Below are 19,771 nucleotides of genomic sequence, written 5' to 3' on the forward strand. Positions count from 1 at the left end.
ATACAATCCAGTCCCCCGCCCCGCGGAATAGGAAACTCCAAGACTACACGCACGGGGCTTATAACCCGGCGGCCAAGTTCTGCTAGGGCAGAGGATGGCCGCATCGGCGATCAACATTATGCCACGCGCCCGCCAAACTCCGCGTAGGATGCCTCGTGTGCACGTCATCTCAACAAAGCGATCCCTGAACGTACCGCTAAGGACCGAGGCGGGTTCAGCTACATGCGCCCTATACCAGAACCGTTGATGCAAGTGCATGGCACAGTGTCCTGCCCACCAGCGTGCCAGGGTATAATCAATGGAACAATTCCGTTGCTGCATCCTGGAACGGTAGTGCGTTGTTGAGTACATACGCGAACTCGCGAACACAACAGCTCCTTCCGTCAGCCTGCGTCCGCATCCTCCCATCTGTTCCCACACAGAGCGGCATATAACGAATCGCTCCATGCGGAACACTGGTTATGCGGATATCAAAAATTTCCATGACACAGGTATTCTCATCCGCCACCGCAGAGCCCCGCCAGGATAACCTGTGACGGTGTGGCCTTTTACGGCGATTTTATCAGGGCTCACGTCAATGCAATAAACCCATAAGTGCTCACGTGGTTGAGGTCGACCATCATTGTGTTTGTGGTGGCATGCTTCCGGTCGTTTTCACTCGGCGCCCCCAAGCTAAGCTCTGCCAACCGAGGAATTCGGCCCATAACCCGGTATCCTGCCTCGTTTCGTGGCCCTGCAGGAAATGCTGCGCCGATCAAATAAATATCTTCAGATCGACGTGCGGAAGACGTGAGCCACGCCCAACTCGGACCACCGATACAACATATGGCCGCTCCGCAAGGATTGCAGCAAGACATAACCAGGGGCACGCATTGCCCGAACACGCCTTGTGGAAAGACATTACTATCGTTAGCAAGAACCCGTCGGCGTGCTGCGCAAGGTTTTGCAGTCAGGTGCTTTGGGATAGACAAGGGCACTGCCAGGGCAAGGTCCCAAGTTCCTGACGCTGGCTGGCTGTGGACCCAGATCGCCAGGTTGCAGCCTGTTAGGAGGGCTTGACTCGGGAAAAGGACGACAGACCTCTTCCCATGTAAACCATGCAATAGAGCTTTGAGCTTATCCACCTCGGTCCATCAAACATGGTCTAGGGCAGACAATTGAGAGGCTGCTCGCTATTCATGGCCGGCACGCCCCGCAAACATTGTCTTACCAGGGACCCGCGGCTCCCTTCCACTTTTCGGTAGCCGAGTGGTGATGCGACCGTAACGGCCTAACCGGACGGTCAATCAAAGCAACAACGTAACCCTATACCTAAACCAGAGACGCATGGACCAGGGACAGTCATTGTTCAACCAAAACCCGTGGGTTGAGACCTCTTCGTTAACCATCAGCGGCTGGCGTATGGCCATACCAGACTCTATCAGAGCCGCGGGTAAAAGTTTCGTGGGTTTTCCCTCCTTGTCGTAGCATATGAATTGGGGCACAAGCGAGAAAGGATTCGAAGCACACGTTGGCGCAGGATGTTACGCGGGGCACATGCTGTAAATTGAAGAAGGAATGGCGAAATTAGCAACGCGCAAAAGCTATGTCGCTCGAGAGCGAACACGTACCTTATCGTGCCTTGCAGGGGGGCCAGCCAGGGTAGTTACAGTACCAAGCCGTAGCTTGGTATTAAACTGCCCAATTACACCATGGCAGGTACACAGCGCTGAAAAGCCTAAAATTTCATTAGACCTGGGTTTTAGTCAAATCGACAGAGATAGGTTTCCTAACCTTCTTCAGCAACTGGTTCAGCAACTGGGAAACACGATCCGTCGTACATTTGAGTTTACAAGTTTGTTTGACAGACATATTAATCAAAGGCTCTGCTGCAAAGCATAGCCACTTTCAGCTGTTCAGGCACCTTTTCATATCTTATCCTTGTGTATAACATTACGTAGCCATGTTGTCAAAGCGCGCCGGCCACGACTTGGAGAATGTTGATCCTAACACTGGCCTCGTCAGCACTGCAAGACTAAACGCTGGAAGGCCGATGCTTGGAGATATGAAGGAGATTTCTACGGTCCAAGAGACGCGCACCCCGTTTTTTGACATCACCTGGAAATGCCAGGTCTGTGCTCGAGGCCATTCTCAAAACTGTTTACTGGCACAGTACGTTGAAGTCGATGATTTTACTTATCAGGGAAACGAATGTGGTGTGGACGGTCGTGAAATATTTTCATTCGGGCAACCGGGTGGCAACGGGGCTGTCTACCAGGTAAACCGCGCATTTAATTAGTCGTAAAACATTACAGCGTTATCCTTACATTTTATCTCTTCAACCTATGCAGAGACCGGTTGTACCACCCACAGAAAAGGGCCCCAACCCACCTTTCTCCTCTTCACATGCGTGTAAGTGTCTGTCCTTTAATGTGACTGCCGTGCTCTATCGGAGATTCAGGAGCTGCTATCGTCACGCAGGTGCCCGTCACCCTTCTGGGTCCACAGCTTTGAGCTCGCTCCGTAAAATGCGGTGAACGAGGACCTATGTCAAGCTGCCCATTAAACGGGGCGTGCGGCAGCCTTTACAGCGGTCATTACCCGATTTTGTCGCTTTTGAAGTGACTTTCCATTAATCCAAGCTGCTGGGATGCAGCCATGTTAAGTATGCAACTATGCATCCGTGTTGGGGGCTACTTCATCGTCCCAGCCCTAGTTGCCCACCGCTAGCATTTTCTGCTGCGCGTCACCTTGGCGCGGTCTTGGACATGATATACTCCTCTGCGGCCTATGTAGTCTGTGGCCTAGGGTTACTGTACCACTTTGACTTCTAGCTCCTGGGCAGTGTGCTGAGGGCGCTAGATAGTATTGACCCTGATTGACCGGTCTGTACAAGTCGTCGAGTGATTTGCGTTTATGGGGTGTACAAAGGTATTGTGGGCATTAAAGCCAGGCTGCTTTTAAAGTTATTGGATGCTGCAAAACGAATGTCCGGGGTCGGCCCCTAGTGTGTTTGTTGGCTATGTAGGGCCGGTGGCAGTATGCACATCGACATGCAGCTGCCGTGTCCCGCCACAGTGTTTACTCTGTCCTGTTTTCTGTCGCAATGGAATCCCAATCAGACTATTTTCGTACAAATTTTCTCAAGAACGCGCTGGCTTCCCCCGCCAAGCGGGTTTATGTTGCTTCGGTCGTGCGTTTTGACGAAAGCGCCATTCCTTTCGTTCACGGCATCACCGGTGTAAATCGCTAGAAACCAAGTTTTGGGTTTATGCAGTACTCCTTACATCTGCTGCTTGTCGCGGGCATGGCACATATTGATAGGGTAACCTGCTAGACACCCTGGTGCAGTGACGTGGAGGTGCCGGCGGTTCTCTCGCCGTCGCATTCCAACTTCAGCTCGGCCCAGCTGCAGCTCTGCATGTCTGTCGAACATGGGGAACATGCATGTTGACAGAAGTACTAACACTGTGGATCAGCAGCATTCCTTATATAAGTTGTAAATGAGTTTCTTACCCCGGCACGAATGACTGCCTACCGCCTCACAGCAAGAGCTACCTCATTACATGCACATTGGTTCACGGTGAGGCTTACCTGCTTCCCAGACAGCAGCGCACACCGCGCGGAAATCCCCTTCTAAAGAAGCGCATCGTCAAGGCAAGGCCCTTGGCAGAGCTCCATAAGCCCCCCAGCTCAAGCTCATCACATATCCCGCCCCATTCCTGCACCAAAGCCCACGTGTAAAGAGGCTGTCTAGATTCAGGTCGTAGACGGCAGAGGCCGCTTGTCCGGCGGCACAAACGTTGTCGCCGCAGCGGCCAAGAACACCACTTTGTTGGAGTAATAATGCAGGTAGCGCCGCTCATCGGCGACCAGCTCCTTTAACCGGACGGCCGTGTAGCCGCTCTGACCCAGCAGTTCTGGCCATTCGGGCAGGGCCTTTGCCACTACACCGCCACTGGCAATACCGCTGTTCGTTTCCACCGCCGTGCCTTCCGCCGCCTTTGCAGGTCGATCCGTGAACAAGGCGGCGTGGTACTCACTCGCCAGCGTGTGTGTGAGGAGGCACAGCCAGAAGTAGCAAATGGTGAGGTGGAAGTCGGGTCCTTGTAGTGCGCGCAGGCCATCAAGCGCCACGTCACCCCCCCGTCGGCGACCATGGCGCTTCAGGCAGCAGTACACGGCGCGCAGCAGGCACTCGTGGTTCCAGCGGTCGAGACTGCGGCCCAGGAAGCGGTCCAGGAACTCAGCGTCGGTGAGAGGACCGGGCGCTTGGGATGCCGCCGATGTTGTCGTCCCCCGCCGCAGCGTGGAGAGGTCAGTGATGATGCTGGGAAGCGGCCGCTGGGACAGTCATCGCCACACATAGTAACGCAGGTAGGGGACCGGAGGGAAAGGCTGGAGATAAAGCTATATAGGTAAAGAAAGGAAAGCACCATTTGGGACGTGGGAGTGGGAGAGGGAAGCTGCAGTTGTACATGGGTATATGCAGGTCCGCAGAGCCAGATCATGGCTTGTTACCTATGTTCCGAGAGGTCTTAGGTTTCTGAGGCTCCTGAGACAATCCTAGGCTCGTAACCAATTAACGGTTGACACGCATATCTACATGTGCAGGGTGTTCCCCTGGAGAGTTAACCACCGTGAAGCCAAAACCCTAGTCAAGATGGTTCATGTAACGCCAAATCGACGGTCGTTCAAATCAGAGGAAGGAAAGCGGGCAAGGGCCTCCTTCGCGCGCTTGATGTTTCGTTTGGCTGGTATGGCTATCGTTACTTGATCGCCATCAGCGCGAGCTGCCCGGACTTCCCCGGCTTCCTCCGCCACCAAGGGCCTCACCTTGTCAGGCAGCACCACACGGATTCGGGACTCGGGTGACTGCGGGTACGGTTATGTAATAGCGCATGAGGCAATGAGGCCCAACGGTGTTGGTGGCGGGCAGCACTTAGTGTCGCTGTAAATACGCACCCAGCTCAGCGTGGCTACGGCACGCAATAAGCACTCACGACATGCAACGCCCCAAAACATGGTGCTGAAAACAAAGAAATTCACCCTTTCCATGCAGAATGAAATCGAACGGCAGGTGTAAAGCGGGGCGTCAAGAAGCGGCCGGGACCCAGTAAAGATAGTGTGAAGAGGCCCGTCTTCAAATCCATTTACTCCATTAACTCTCCCGGAGCCACCCCGCCCCACGCCGCCTCCCCCATTACCTGCAACATAAGCTGCTTGCTGTAGTAATGCAGGAACAGGCCGCCATTTGTGAGCTGCGGGTTCATCAGGAGGAACACCCGGAAGTCGGGCGATGCACCTGTGGGCCGCCAGACAGATCACGTCTACCAGTGAAGTGGAGGAAAACCAAAGGGTTGCAAGTTCAGTTTCGGAGGTGGCCTCCTCGTACCAAACTGGAGCGCTCCATGAAGAGAGAGCGATGATTAGAACCAATTACGTGTTCTCGGGGGGAGGAGATAGAGATAGAGATAGAGAGAGACTCACACGCATACGGACATACATAGACCTCGCCATTCCTTCAGCTCACGAAGACCAATAAACGTTTTCCGCCTTTTTGATCTGCGCTCGCACGTGGCCATTAAAGCTCGATCCGTGCGATGGACCTTGCCGCCGCACCTCAGCCCATGCAAGGCAGCCCTCCAAGGAGGAACCTTTCCCCCTTCCAAAGCCCCCTCCTTGCAGTACTGCAGTGCAGCCGTAGCGGCCCCAAACCTTCCACGGCGGTCCTTGACGGCGGGTCAAGGCCACCACATCACACCACAAGAAAAGCTCACCATATCCAACCTCTTCGTGCTGCTAGTGCTACTGTTCTCACACCAGACGTGCAGCCCCAGCATTCCCCCATGGAACCCACTTCCATGCGTCCCCACTTGTGAAGCGCGCGCACCCCCAATGACCGCATGATGTCGATGAGCACTCGAAGTCGTCTCCACAGCAAATGTGTTTCGGCAAATGGGTCCTGAACCATTAACGAATCCTTGTCTACAGATGGCGACCCATGATGTGTCCTGACCCACGGGTCGCTCATCTACCTTTCCTCCGCAGCCCCAGTCCCCCAACCCACTCGGACAGTCGAACCGCCCGCGACATCCTCACCCACCCGCCGGCACCTTCTGGCTGGCAATTGCGAAGTGCACCATGTGCGCCCAGAAGTACGTCATTGTCTCGTGGTAGGTGGTCCCGCTGCGGCGCGCAGTGAGGGGGCTGTGCTGGATGAAGGCGCGGATGGAGGCGTGGATGCGCGCCAGGCCCTCCCGCCTGCCCAACCGGGTGAGGTACAGCCACGCCAGCCGCAGGTGCGTCCGGTGGTCCCAGCAGTCCAGGCTGTAGTTCTCCAGCTTCTGCGAGGAAGGTATGATGACCAGGAGATTGCACAGTGCGAAAAGGAAATTGGTTATCATGTGCGCGGACGAGAGAGGCCGGTGGTAAAGGTGATAGCCACGGGCGGGTTGGTTTATGGAGGTTTATAACCCACATTAGGAAGGATTGAGTAGGCGGATACAAAAGGGAAGGATTGATGGTAGAGGTGCGCGGGAAGGGCGCCGGGAGGAGCATCTTAAGGGCGATTGGACGACCGGCTAGCCTCCCGTGTCCTCAACCAGAGGCATCTCCTCCCCGCCTCCTCCTCCTCCTCCTACACACACAGCGGCCCTACCATGAGGAACTCCTCATCCGGCTCGTCCTCCGCGCTCAGCCACCGCTCCAGCACATCCAGCTCACCACCACCACCGTTGGGCCCCCCATTGCCAGGGCCAGGACCAGACGAGGAGGTAGCAGCAGTAACAGAATGCTCAGCGGCGACACCGGCTGGTGGGGCAGCTGCCGCTACTGCATCGCCGCCGCTGTTGTCGCCGAGGCCTGGCTCCTGCTCTTGCTGCTGCTGGTTGTTGATGCTGGTGGTCGGGAATCTCTTCTGCTCCAGGGTGTGCCGTAGGGCGGAAGCCAGCCAATCAAAGTGGGCGTTGGTGAGCTGATTGGGGACGAGGCAGCAGCGGAAAGGGGAACGGCAGCGGGGGAGGGGACTTAAGGGGAGCTAGGAGCGGAGGAGAAGGGTCGGATCCTGGGGAAAGGCGTACGAGAAGTTAAACTGCCGCCCCAGTCCCGAAAGGGACAGTAGTCAGCTAAGTCAAGGCAATCGTATTTGCATCACCATGCGCGTGGCCTACCCCCCTCAACCCACCCCCACCGAAACACAGCCCCTGCCCTGAGCCCTTCCCCACCTGCATGCTGCCCAGCTGGCCCGGTAGACAGGTCCATAGCCGGGAACCCATGGCCCGAGGCAGCTGCAGCTTCTCCGAAACCTCGCGGGGTGGCATGGCGCAAGGCAGGTCCTGCTTGTTGGCAATGACCAGGCAGAAGGCGTCTCGCAGCTCGGGGGCATCCATTAGCGCCAAAACCTCCTTGCGAACCTGCCAGTAAGACGAAAACGCGCGGCGAGGAGTGAGGATGTAAGAACAAAGATGGCCAAGATTACAAGGGCGGCATGTCCTGTGCTGCGTCCACCTCGTGCGGCATTCCTGACACCTGGGGGTGGGGATGAGGATGCGAACGGGCCCAGGAGGCCTAATAAGGATGCAGTGCTGGATGGACAGCCCCCGGTTCGAACAAAACGATGGACAATGCCGTGCGTGCTTCCGTCGCGGCGATCCGCATCGCAGCACACCCAGAGGTGTGCTACTGCACGGATCGGCGCTGGAAGCACGTCTTTAGGTTATGAGTGCACCGTAACGCAGTTGGCACATAATGCACTACGAGCTGCCAGGAGGAGGAGGAGGAGTAGGAAGGGACTAGGAACGGGTTGTTGACTAGGATGTACCCTAATGAACTTGTGCGTTGCGAGTTGGAGCTGGCGAGGATGATGGCACACGTGAGCAGCTTTATCTGCGTTGCATGTGGCGGTTATGGCGGCCCCCTACGTGACCGTTATGGTCAAACAATAAAAGAGCCGGGCCCAATATGCAACCGGGCAACATAGATCCCAGTATGGCCCAGTATGGTTTGACAATGAAATGTCTGGAACTTGCAGCGGCCTGAAGCTGAAGACGTTGAGGACTAGGAGGATGAGCCTGAGTATGTTGTGGACCTAGAACTAGAGTATACAAGTCAATATCCCCAGAACCTTGGCTGTGGCATTCCGCACGGGCAGGAGGAAGTGTAACGGAATCCACACTTAAAGTTTTCACGCGTTGGGGACGTGTGACGGATTGACGGCGGCAGCGGCGGCAGTGCCACCATGAGTCGTATCCTTCCTTTCTCCCTACCTCATCTAAACGGTCACGGTCGTTGGAATCAACGAACGCTACGACGCCATGAGTATTCTGGAAGTAGTGCCGCCAAAGGGGCCTTATCTTGTCACAGCCGCCCACATCTGGGGGAAGTTTCCCAGTGTCGGTCAGGGCCGATGACCAGGTAATAGGACAGGGCATTGGTGTTCAGGTGATTTTGAGAGCGAGAAGTAGAAGCGAGACCGCCGTGGGAATCGATACATGCGGAGGGCTGCATGTATGAGTTTGGGGAGGAAGAATTCGGACTGTGCGGATGCGTGACGGCGGTACGGACTGTAACATGCACACCCAGACGGCTGGAAAGGCACTTGGTCCGTGCCGTGCAGCATTTCAATAGAATGCAACCACTGGATGGCAGTGGGACCGAAGAGAGCTATCGTTGTTTGGGAGGGGGATTAGCACGGCAGGTCGGGGGTAAGGGCGCGGAACATGCGTGTGTTTTGGGGTTTCCTTAGGTGTGCGGACAAGGGCTGACGTGTGCTGCCTTCCAGCTATGTGCAGGCTGAACTAATGATGCCAAAAAAGCAAAGCGCCTTTGCTTGGCCAACTGTAGATTCAGCTGTGTTATGTTGAGGTGTTAAAATGGGCCTTACTGGGCTTCACACATTGTGCTTATGTTCTACCCGGGGGTTGGCATCAACCCCACGCACCCCAGATCGTCATAGCGCAGCCCGCGTGCTTGATTGTTTCAACATTGAAGCCAATTGTTGGTATAGTGGTGACTACTTCTTGCAAAAGCTTATAATACAGCCATGACGTTCGTCCACATGCGTCCAAGCCCACGCACAGCAAGCGACCTTCTGGGCTCGGGAATAATTTCTCCAGAAGACCTGCCACGAAAGATGACATTTAGACTTCAAATGTACAGCTTTGTAATCGAAGCCCGCAGGAACGAAACTTCCAGCCGTAACAGTCATAGATGACTATACAGACAGGCCTACTGACAGTATATTGTTACTGTTATGGACGTCATGCAACAAAATGAGGTTAGGTCCCAATCCGTTAGGGAAACTGTACGCCGTACACACTGAAAGCTGAATCATTGCTTAGGGTGGACCCCCGACTAATTAATCTATCCATCTCCCAAATAGGACTCGTTTACTGAAGACGTAACCCATCTCAATTCCATTTGTGTTGCGTGCGGCGTCCGTATGCTTGCAGAAGGAAAAAGTCCTGCCATCTAAGGGCGTTGCTGTCTTCCGTAGAAGCCCGAACAATAACAAATGTCACACCACAGCTCTAGATTACGTACAGGGATACCTACGACCTCTCGTTGGAGATCCCATCCCAACATACCTCCTTTTACTGCAAGTCCACAGCCGCCGACTCGTAACACGCAATGCAGAGCTCTGCTCGGACTAGACAGGCTTTTCAAGGGGTAAGTTACCGCTCCTCTCCCATCTTCCTGCCCAGCTTCCCCAACTGCACGCTGCTAACCAACTTCTTGCAAGGGGACATCCCATGCTTCCCTCCAGCTAGACCTGTTGCTCGGTCAGGTCTCCTTATCCGTCCATCCATGACCCTTCCCCATGACCTAACACCCGCACTGCTTATCTCACAAGGCAGCACTTTGTTCCTCACCCGCCCCCTTCTCGCTCCGAAACCCGCATCATTAACAGCAGCCGATCGAGTGCACCGTCACAGCAGCAGCCTCTGTTCGATGTAGACGGACCAGATTTGGAGCCCGAGTTCCAGTCCTGGCTCCGAAGTGAAGGCCTATCCACGCAGCCGGTGGGAGGGGGTTGGCGGCTAAGGTTTGGGCCTAAAGATCTAGGGCCCTCCTAGGTGCAGAGGTGAAGGCAGTAGCAGCAGCAGCAGCAGCAGCAGCAGCAGCAGCAGAAAAACAACAAAAAATAACAGTAGCAGCAGTAACAACAACCTCAAACGGATCCGCAGCTCCGGGTGGTCAACCTGTTGGTTTCCATCCCCGCCTCTCTACTACCGACCCATGGGACGGACGCCAGAAGCTTCCCCACATGGCGCTCGGTTCATGGGGTTGTTGTCCTTGTATGGGCCTCATGTCTTCAGGTTGGGGTTCGGGTTTCACTCCATTTGACAGCTCCGTTCTGGGGCCTCGACATCCCCATCCCGCCACCCCACCCACCCCACCCCATCCCATCCCATCCCATCCCATCCCGTCCCATCCCATCCATTGTTTTCCCCTTTTCCCCTCCTGGCGGCGGTGTCCCCTTCTTGCGCCCTAACCACCGGCGGTTGGAGATCCCCCAAGCAATCACCACCCAACATAACCACCAATGCAACCACCAACACAACCTTCTCACTTGCACGCGTCATGTGTTTCGTTGTGTGCGCTGCCGCCTGCGATCACATTTGCTGCCACCCCTCTTGTTTCACTTCCCTGCCCTTTCGGTGTTTGATGTTTCCCGATTCCCTCCGCGACCTCCTCCTCTCCTCCCCCCGGTCCTACCTCGCTCCAGCTCCTGTTACGACATTGCGGTCGGGAGGGTCGCGGCCTGGTGGCCAGCCGCTCCCTCAGCCGTGGGGAGGTGCTCGTCAAGCTGCCGGACCACTTGGTGATCACCGCGGAGCGCGCGGCGGGAGGTGGGGCCCGGTATGGCTGGGGAGCGGGAAGGAAAAGGGCGATTTAGTGGTCAAGGACCCGTGGGTCGTTCAGTCGCCCGCTCTGCGTGAAGGTCTCCGGTACCGGGCCACATCCCTCTGATGATGAAGCCGCCGCTGCTGCTGCTGCTGCTGCTGTTGTTGTTGTTGCTGCTGCTGCTGGCAGCATGCCATGCATGGCCTCTGGGTCTGCGGGCTTGGCGGCACCGGCGTGTGCACCACCACGGTGTGTGCGTGTGTGTGTATTGGCACTAGCACCCGACGTTGTACCATACCCGCTGGTCCTGGCATGTGGCGGTGGCTGTTCCGCCCCGTGGGCGCCTGGTTTGCCAGCGTCTCCTGGCCCCCTGCCTCCTTATCATTTCTTTCTCTAAGTACGGCATTGTATACGTCAATATTGCATCATCACTGAGTTGTCACCGCATAATGCGATGCTATCTAAACCCGCACCAACTCCCCCCGCATGAGCGCCCGCAGAGGTGTGTATGGCGCCGCTGCTACGCAACCTGACACCATCCTCCTCCTCCTCCTCGGTCTGGGCTTCATCATTACCTGCAAGCGCTACCGGCAAGGTCGGCAGTAGCAGCAGTTCCGCTGCCGCTACCTCCCCACCCTCGCTACTGCCCCTGCCTGAGTGGAGCCTCCTGGCGCTACTGCTAGCGGAAGTGAAGGGGCGGCTGGCGGCGGGCGACCGCTCCTCCCCTGCCGCCGCGCGCTGGGGCCCCTACGTGGCGGTGCTGCCACAGCGGCCCGGGACGCTGCTGGACTGGCCAGCCAAGGAGGTACGGCATATAGGCGACGTACGTCGGAAGTGAACACACGGTGTGTGTGTTTTGTCTCCCCCGTACAAGCTGTGTGGAGAGCTGCGGGCTGGCGCTGCACCCCACTGTGGCGCTACCCCCTGCCTGCTTCCCCCCACACGTGTATTTCCTTCCTCCACTTCCCCCCACTCTCCACTAACCCCCCACTCTCCACCCCCCCCCACTCTCCACTCCCCCCTACACTCCACCCCGACACCTCACCCATATACACATAGCGCATATGGTTTAGCGTCACCAGCAGCCCTTCTCGCGGTGCTCAGTTTGTGAAGCACATCATACACACGTCACGCCCTCCCTCCTTCCCTCCCTCCCTCCCTCCCTCCCTTCCAGGTCCAGCAGCTTCTCCGCGGCTCCCCCCTGCAGCGGTTGGCTGACTCCATCACCTCGGCCGCCAGCGCCTCCTGGCGGGAGCTGGAGCCCCTAATTGCCCAGGGCAGGGCGGACGGCCTGGTGCCCGAACACGTACCCCTCTCCAAGGTAGGTGGGCTCCTTAGGTGGCGTTGGGGCTGGGGTACACTCTGGGAGCTGGGGTTTGGGGACTGGGGGTTGAAGGGGGCTGGGAGACCGTTGCCGGGCGGGGCGCTGCTCGCGCCGTGCGTCTCAGCCGCCTCTCTGTGTGCCTGAACCCCAGAGACTGTTCGTCATTAGGGTTCATGGCTCGTTCTCTCTCTCTCTTTGTGTGTGTGTGTGTGTGTGTGTGTGGCTGAGAGTTATAGCGTCGGGCAAGGCGTCGCCCTTAACCTTGTTAAGGGATCGGTCTCACCGACCCGCGGGTCTCGTTTTTGTCCTCCCCACTGCGGCCATCACTCCGCGATACAGCAGATCAACCCCGGGGGGGAGATCCCCCTGATGGCAGGGGACCCTCTTGCTCCAAGCTCCCTCCCACGCCCTCCTGCCCCCTCCTGCCATAGGGCGACCTGGAGTGGGCCTTCGGAGTGCTGCTGTCTCGCTGCATCCGACTGCCCAGCCGGGGAGACCTGCAGGTACGTACGTATGTATGTACGTCTCTAGCGACACCAGCAGCAACACCTGCAGCAGCATCTATTTACTAGCCGCCTCCGCCGCCCCAACTCCTTTCTGTTACACATTCGCCACCCCCAATCACCTCGAAATACGGACCCGACACCCCCACACAACAACCCCAGAGTTTCTCCTCACCCTTCTACCCGCCTTCCTCCCGCCCTCCCCCGCCCTCCCCCGCACGCCAATCACCCCATCCGTGGAGGTGCTGGCCCCGTGGGCGGATCAACTGAACCATGACGTGTCTGCGGAGGAGGGCTGCCACCTGGATTGGAGCTGGGACGTCGCGGGCCCCGCGGTGCCGGGTGGAGACCGCGCAGGAGGGGCCACCAAGGGGGCGCTGGTGCTGCGGGCGGACCGCCCGTACGCGGCAGGGCAACAAGTGTGTGAGTGGCGGGTGTGTGTGGTGAGGCGGAGGGGATGGAGAAGGGGAGTGCTTACCTGGTCCGGATGCGACTTGAGCCAATGGGCTGAGGGCTAGTTCGATGCATGGATTCCAAACAGGGTATTTGAACCCTGTTTAGATCCAGACACAAACCCATTCAACACACAAGCCTCCCACCCCAAGAGCCAGATCAGGCCGGGATGGAGAGGAATTTATTGCTTCGTGTCTCAGGCTCAGTGCGCGAACTCGCGTGGCGGAGCCCTTGAGTTGTGAGAGCGACGCCACCTCCCCCAACACCCCCCGGGGGGAGGAGAGCGGAGCTAGCGGACTTGCTGCTCTCGGCTGCTTAGGAGGGGGCAGAGGCCCCTCACGCCCCTCTCCCGTCCGCTTAGGGAGAGAGCTTAGGCAGTCTTTCCGTTGGGGCTGGGCAGCAGGCCCTGTGGCCAGTGTCCTCAGGCCCGGTCAGATACTTGTAACCTTCACACAAACAAACTCACATGCAACACACACGAGCATACAAAACACACACACTTATACACGCACCTCTTATGGATCGCTTCGGCCTCCACTTCTGATGCCATGTTCCCCGGAGTGCGCCCCCCCCCCGGGGCCGGGGATCATCACCTGATGCTGCCCCGGCCCCACCTTAGCTTTCCACGGCTTGGCCCCGCCCACCCCACCAACCTCCAAAACCATGCGCGCGCGCGCGAGAGAGAGAGAGCCAGCCTGTTTCCTCCCGGCACCTCTTTCTTAGGGCCCAGTCGTTTCCTAGGGCCCGGTCCAGCCGGACAGAAACCCCCAAAGCCCTCCCCGACACAAACCACACCTTTGTGGATGCGCATGTACGCAGATGTGTCGTACGGCCCCAAGAGCAGCGGTGAGCTGCTTCTTAGCTACGGCTTCTGCCCCCCCCCGGCCAGCAACCCGCACCAGGACTGCAGGCTCAGGGTGGCAGTGGACCGCCAGGGCGACCCGCTGGCGGACCTCAAGGAGCAGGCCTTGGCCCGACACGGTACGACATGTGTGACGTGTCTGAACGTCATTGAGATTTTTACACCTACAGCCTAGCCTAGCTCTGTTATTTGTAAAGGTTATAGCCGTGGCGCCACATCTGCACATTGCGGTTTCGGAGTTGGGTCTTGCTGTATTTTGTAAGATGTTGCGTTGTTTGCATGGTGTTGACTGACGTGTGGCCGTAGGTCTTCCCTCGGAGCTCGAGTTTCCTTTGAAGTTGGAAGGTATTCCGGAGGGGCTGTTGCAGTACCTGGCTTTCCTGGATGCCCGACCAAAAGTAGCGCAGGTGGGACTGGGACTCGATCTGGGGATGCCGTGGGGTGGCTTGCGGTGCCATGGATTTCTACTCTGCCCTGTTCTCCATGTTTTCTTTTTTTTACAAGCAATCTAACTACAAGCAATTTCATTTCACAATACAAACCCTGTTTGAAGCTTTTCATAAACCGCCTTTCAGGAGACGTTCGAATTGGCATCTGTCCTGTTTGAGAGCGGCGGCTTTCCCCTTCTGGACGGACAAGACACGCTGGTGCTAGCGCTGAGGGGGCTCAGCAACAGATGTACGGCAGCCCTCAAAGGTACGCCAGCAGTCGGCAGGCGCCGGGGCCCGGGTTACCTGTCAGTCTGCATGTCAGTCTGTCTGTTTGCCTGTCGAGCTAGGCTCTGCCGGTGGGCTGATGCTCCCCGGGGGGTTTAGTGGAGGCTGCGGTTTGGCCGCTCAGCTGCTGCCCTTGCTGCTGCTACTGTTGCTGCTGTTGTTGCTGTTGTTGCTGTTGCTGTTGTTATTGTTGTTGTTGTTGATGATGCTCTCTGCAAGCTGCCAAACACAAACTGCCGTCCAACTCCCAGTCAACGAACTAAACCAACCGGCCAAGCAACCCCACCACATTCTCTTCGCCCGTCGTTTCTCCTCTTTGCCAGCCTATCCAACCTCTATGGAGGCGGACCAGGCGCTAGCAGCAGGAGCTTTAGCCGCTGTCACCAACCGCCAACAACAACAAGAACAACAGCGACGGGCCCGTGCACCCGCCCGGGCCCGGAACTACCTCACCGCCGAGTCCCCCCCGGCAGCGTCGCCTTCGCTCTCATCCCCGGATGCTCCCCCCCTGGAGCTGACCCTGGGAACGGAGGACGTGTTCGTCAGCTCGGTGCTGCGGTCCGCGGCAGTGGCCTCGATCCGGGTACGTGAGCGGCAGATCGTGCAGCGCACATTGGCGGCGGTCAGTGGGCAGCTGGTGGAGGCGAAGCGCGCGGCAGGCAGGTCGCGGCGGCGGTGACCCTAAGTCCCTGTGGTTTGTGAGGGAGGCCAGGAGGAGGAGGTGGTAGAGAGGGGATGTGCGAGAGGGAGGATATGCAGGCGGAGGATGTGCGGCGAGGGAGGGAGGGAGGGAGGGCGGGAAGGGCAGTACGACGGCGGTTGGGTTGCGGAGCACCTGGATGGTGAGTTCTGATGAGAGGGAGTGTCGCAGTGGATTGGGCTTAGGGTGTTTAATGGCGTCCCGTGCTTGGTGGTATTCTAGTGCGGGGTGGAGGCGTCCGGGGGACAAGAATGTGGCCAAGACGGGTGGACGTCCTGGTGGCACGGTTCTACAGTTCTAGTGCTTGGCGCTGTAACTGTTGATGGTGATGGCATGGTGGGAGGGTGATCGGGTTCAAGTGGGGATTGAATTCGGAGGTGGTGGAGGACGAGGTCAATAATGGAACTTTTGAAGACGGCCTCGAGGAGGAGGGATGAGTGTCAAGGAAGAGGTGTGGAAGAAGCCGGCGGCCGTACGGCACGAATCGCTTTTCTCGTCCACCCTTATTTTTTTCTGTTCTCTGCCCGAGTACCTGTTTACACCCTGGTTTGTGTCTTTATTTGTAATAATAAAAAACTGACTCACCTGATCAATCCTTCAAGCCTGAACTGCTGGGCTGTAATCATTTCAAGTATACCTTTCAGCCAATCATTTTAAGTGTGTGGAAGCCATGATCACCTCCAAATTCACCTATAACTTATGGATATGCGGAGCAGACATCTGGTGGATGTTGCGCAACCAGCTCAAACGCGTCGGCGCCATGTTGGATAGACCGAGAACAGAACATTACAACGTTGCTCATTCCATTCTGCAACCGCCCTCCCCCGTGCATAATCCTCCCCTCCCCTCTGCTCTCATCTCCTCCCCAATCCCCCTCTTTCCATATGAACATCCCCCCTTTTCCACACACGCACGCCCCACGGAAGGTCTGGGTATGGTGTAAAAACTTGCTAGCCATGGGGCTCGAACAGGTCTTGAGGGCTCACACAGGGCGCGGACAGCACTGCTCGAGGGGGGGACGGGGAGCCCCGAGGGCTATCAGCCGTCCCGGGGGGTTCTCTCCTCTTTATCCCCCCCCTCCCGATCACTCCAGGACGGAGAGTTGGGTTCCAGAATAAAAACACACACGCCGAAACAACAGAGGAGGAAGTACGTGACCCGGGCGTCGGCACATATCAGTTTTCAGAAATTTCTCGACGACTTGTCCTCTCCTTTCCCTTCCTCCCGTACCTCAACCCCCTCCTCCTCTTCCTCTTCCTCATCATCATTAGCATCATCAGCTGATGTCGATTCCCGGCAGGAAGCTGCTGCAATACAGCTTACAACTTTCCGCAGTGCTCTCCTCTCTCTCTCCAGTGCCACAATAAATGCCCCACAACTGGCCCTACGACATGCTATTCCTTAGTCGGCCCTGAACAGTGAGCATCCAAAAACATCACGTGCATGTGCACCAGACGGTACCCAGTCCGGCCACGTGCACATGTACAACACCTACAACCGTCAGACCAACTCCTACCCGCGGAACCTAATAACGCCCACTTCCTCTTTCCACCCCCCAACAGCCTCCAGACATGCACCCAGCTAGACCAGTATGCTATATACACACACACACACACAGCTCTTCCAGACGCTAGTCCGCCTCCCTTCCCCGCTCCCCCCCCCCATTCCGTGGACCGTCACCTTCCTTTCTGACCCCCCCCCCTTCGCGGCGCACATAGGGCTCCTAACTCGACATCACCGTTCCTCGGGCTGCTCAGGACCCCCCTTGGAGCTCAATCCCACCTCCGTCTCCGCTCCCGGGCCCCGGATCACCGCCTGCCCCCGCTCAGCCCGCCTCGCCCCGTCCGCGACCGCCACCGAGCCGCTGGCCAGTCCCGTCCCCGGGTCTGTCACTACAGGGATGGCGCCGTGGGAGTAGTCCGGGGAGGGGGGCACGTAGGTGGAGTCCGAGGGGGCGCCCGTGTGGAGGTCGGCAGCGGCGGAGGCGGAGGAGGCGGCGAAGGAGGAGGCGGAGGAGGGGATGGTGTCGCTTGTGAAGAACTCGGGTAGGTCCTGGATGGCGCCTGTGGGGGTGTGGGGTGTGGGGTGTGGGGTTGGGTGGGTGGTTGGGTGGTCGGGTCGGTAGCAGGGCGAGAGAGGAGCCGAGGAAGGGGGAAGGGGTCTTCGCTTGTGAACCGAGGTGCACTCCAAACCCCGCGACATGTCGAGTGCGTATGGGCGTGTGGGCGCTTGCACCAATGCGTGGAGGGAGCCGCAAAAGAATGGAATGGAATGGAATGGAATGGAATGGAATGGACCACCGCGGTGTCAAAAGCCACCACAACTTTACCAGGGGCGCATGTTTTCATGCAAACATGCCGGTCATCTCGGTTATGTCCCCTATCTGCCTCTCTGCCCTGGGCCACCCCCCTAGTCAGATATGGACCCCCAGACCCCCTTTTCCCCTCCACCATCATCAAGCTGCCGCTCACCGCTGCGGTGCATGTCTTTCTGTCAAGCACTGTCCCCGCACACCCACATCCACATCCACATCCACCCAACCCCACCACCACCACCACCACCTACCTTGCCTGCCTTTCTCCACCTCCTCCTCCTCCCGTGTCACGCGGAACTCCTCCTCCACCAGGTCCGGCAGTCGACCCGTCACGTGAGGCATGTCGCCAGTGCCCGGCTCGTCCTCTATATGTGCGAGTACGTATGTATGTACTATGAGTGTGTGTTACATGTATATATATGTTGTATCTATATGTCGTATGTTATGTATATGTGTGTTGGCAAGGAGAACAGGTAGAGACCGGGGATGGGAACGTGGGCGACTAGACAGACATGCCAGTGCGAGTTGAGGTAGTCGTACGGGGCCCGGGCCCATGCTGCTAGCCGCGCGGGACGGAGGAGGCGGCGGAGGCGGAGGCGTCGTTGGAGGCGGAGGCGGAGGCGGAGGCGGAGGCCTCCTATCCCCTGGACAGCTGAATATCTGACCTCCCGGTCCTAACCTGGCAAGGCTCACACGAGCCATCAACGAACACTTACCAGTGATGTCGATATGGCCCTCTGCCGTACGCTGGATCTTGTCGAGCTCGTACAGCGGGTGTTGGCCCATGGCCAGACCTGAAGGGCGCGTGGGTGGGTGGGTTGGGTGGGCGGGTTGAGTAGGTGGGTACGCTGGGCGAGGGTTCAATATGAACTTAAGGTTGTGTACAGGGGTCGGAGCTCCCCGGGGGGGGGGGGAGGGGACTCTGGGGTCCCCCGGGCAAACACCAACCAAGTAAAGTATAGTAATTTCAGCATTTCGCCGATGTAGAGGAATCCGCAAACAGTGGGGGTGTGGCGGTGGCGGTGGCGGTGGTGATTACGGCTAAGCATGGCATATGCTGGGCGGCGACGAGACTCTTGACTAATTTGCAGGCTTGCATGTACGTGTACATGTATACAGCTACCGGTGTAGACCACTACTGCGTTGCCAGCCGTCACAATCTAAATTAAAGGACCGTGTAAAACGATGGAAGGAGTCATTCAGAAATTTCCTCTTCTTCCCGCGGGTTGAGAGAGCTCTTGATTTTTGATAAATAACATTTCGGAAAAGCCGTCTCTCATCTCTCAACCGTTCGCAGACGTGATCTCTCATGGAGACGAGCACGTGCGCCAACAGGTCAACTCAAATTATAGCTTTGCGCAGAGGCAGGGACGGAAGGAAGGATTCGCGGGTCTGTCCACACCAGCAGAAAGCCACGCGCGACTTCTTACGGAGTTAAATTGGTCAGTAAGCAGTAGTTTGAAGGGGGAAGTGTGGTGGTCGAGCTCTTACCCCGGCGTCCAAGGCCCCCGAGGATTTGCGGCAGCTGAACAGCTCCAATGCCCTCGGCCTGGCTGGTTGGCGCGTCGGCGATTGTGGGTGGCAGGCTGCGAAGCGCAGTGGCCTGCAGCCAGGAGCGCTGTCTAGCTGCGGCCTGGCTGATCGCCTTTCCGACCGCGATTACACCGCGCATTGTTATGTATCCGGATTAACAGCGATGGCTCTGCTGTCTTTCGCAAAAAGTAATAACGATATACGTTTTCGTTCGTTGGAGTTTCCTTTCGGAGAAATACTTGGGATCGTGGTTTTATCGTAAGGGTGCTGCCGGGGCCGATGACGACACCCGACGCAACTCCAGTCACATCCCTGCATGTGATTTTGCGATACCCCTGATGCGGTTTTCTTGCGATATGCAATCTGAGCCCCGAAAAGGAGTTAAAGCGTTCAAAACAGCATGTCACCGATGCTTCAGCGGCATTGTATTTTATCAGCTTGCCCGATACTGCCCGTGCGCAAATCTTGCAAGCAAGAGCCCATAAAGTCGGGATTAATTCAAAGTCCAGCCACAGTAAACACGTTACGTTTCATATAGT

General features: G+C 57.3%; 3 protein-coding genes across 3 annotated transcripts; 1 reads left to right on the forward strand and 2 right to left on the reverse strand.

The window, feature by feature from the left end:
* Positions 1-3,738: 3,738 nt before the first annotated feature.
* VOLCADRAFT_88144 (uncharacterized protein) lies at positions 3,739-8,411 on the reverse strand (the record flags this gene model as incomplete). The annotated part of the gene is made up of 8 exons (XM_002947943.1): positions 3,739-4,323; positions 4,816-4,854; positions 5,187-5,284; positions 6,086-6,326; positions 6,641-6,955; positions 7,206-7,394; positions 7,489-7,509; positions 8,247-8,411. 8 exons carry the CDS (start codon positions 8,409-8,411, stop codon positions 3,739-3,741), a joined length of 1,653 nt encoding a protein of 550 aa, XP_002947989.1.
* An 840-nt stretch (positions 8,412-9,251) lies between these two features.
* VOLCADRAFT_88145 (uncharacterized protein) lies at positions 9,252-15,364 on the forward strand (the record flags this gene model as incomplete). Its single annotated transcript, XM_002947792.1, has 12 exons — positions 9,252-9,256; positions 9,893-10,001; positions 10,709-10,832; positions 11,328-11,329; positions 11,486-11,632; positions 12,002-12,148; positions 12,583-12,654; positions 12,897-13,077; positions 13,927-14,088; positions 14,276-14,376; positions 14,545-14,665; positions 15,009-15,364. 12 exons carry the CDS (start codon positions 9,252-9,254, stop codon positions 15,362-15,364), a joined length of 1,527 nt encoding a protein of 508 aa, XP_002947838.1.
* A 1,755-nt stretch (positions 15,365-17,119) lies between these two features.
* Positions 17,120-19,371, reverse strand: VOLCADRAFT_116559 (uncharacterized protein; the record flags this gene model as incomplete). The annotated part of the gene is made up of 4 exons (XM_002947944.1): positions 17,120-17,448; positions 17,951-18,064; positions 18,416-18,493; positions 19,191-19,371. The coding sequence occupies 4 exons, from the start codon at positions 19,369-19,371 to the stop codon at positions 17,120-17,122; spliced, it is 702 nt and encodes a 233-aa protein (XP_002947990.1).
* Positions 19,372-19,771: the final 400 nt, after the last annotated feature.

This window comes from Volvox carteri, assembly GCF_000143455.1.
Source record: "Volvox carteri f. nagariensis unplaced genomic scaffold VOLCAscaffold_8, whole genome shotgun sequence".
NCBI classification, from domain to species: Eukaryota; Viridiplantae; Chlorophyta; class Chlorophyceae; order Chlamydomonadales; family Volvocaceae; genus Volvox; species Volvox carteri.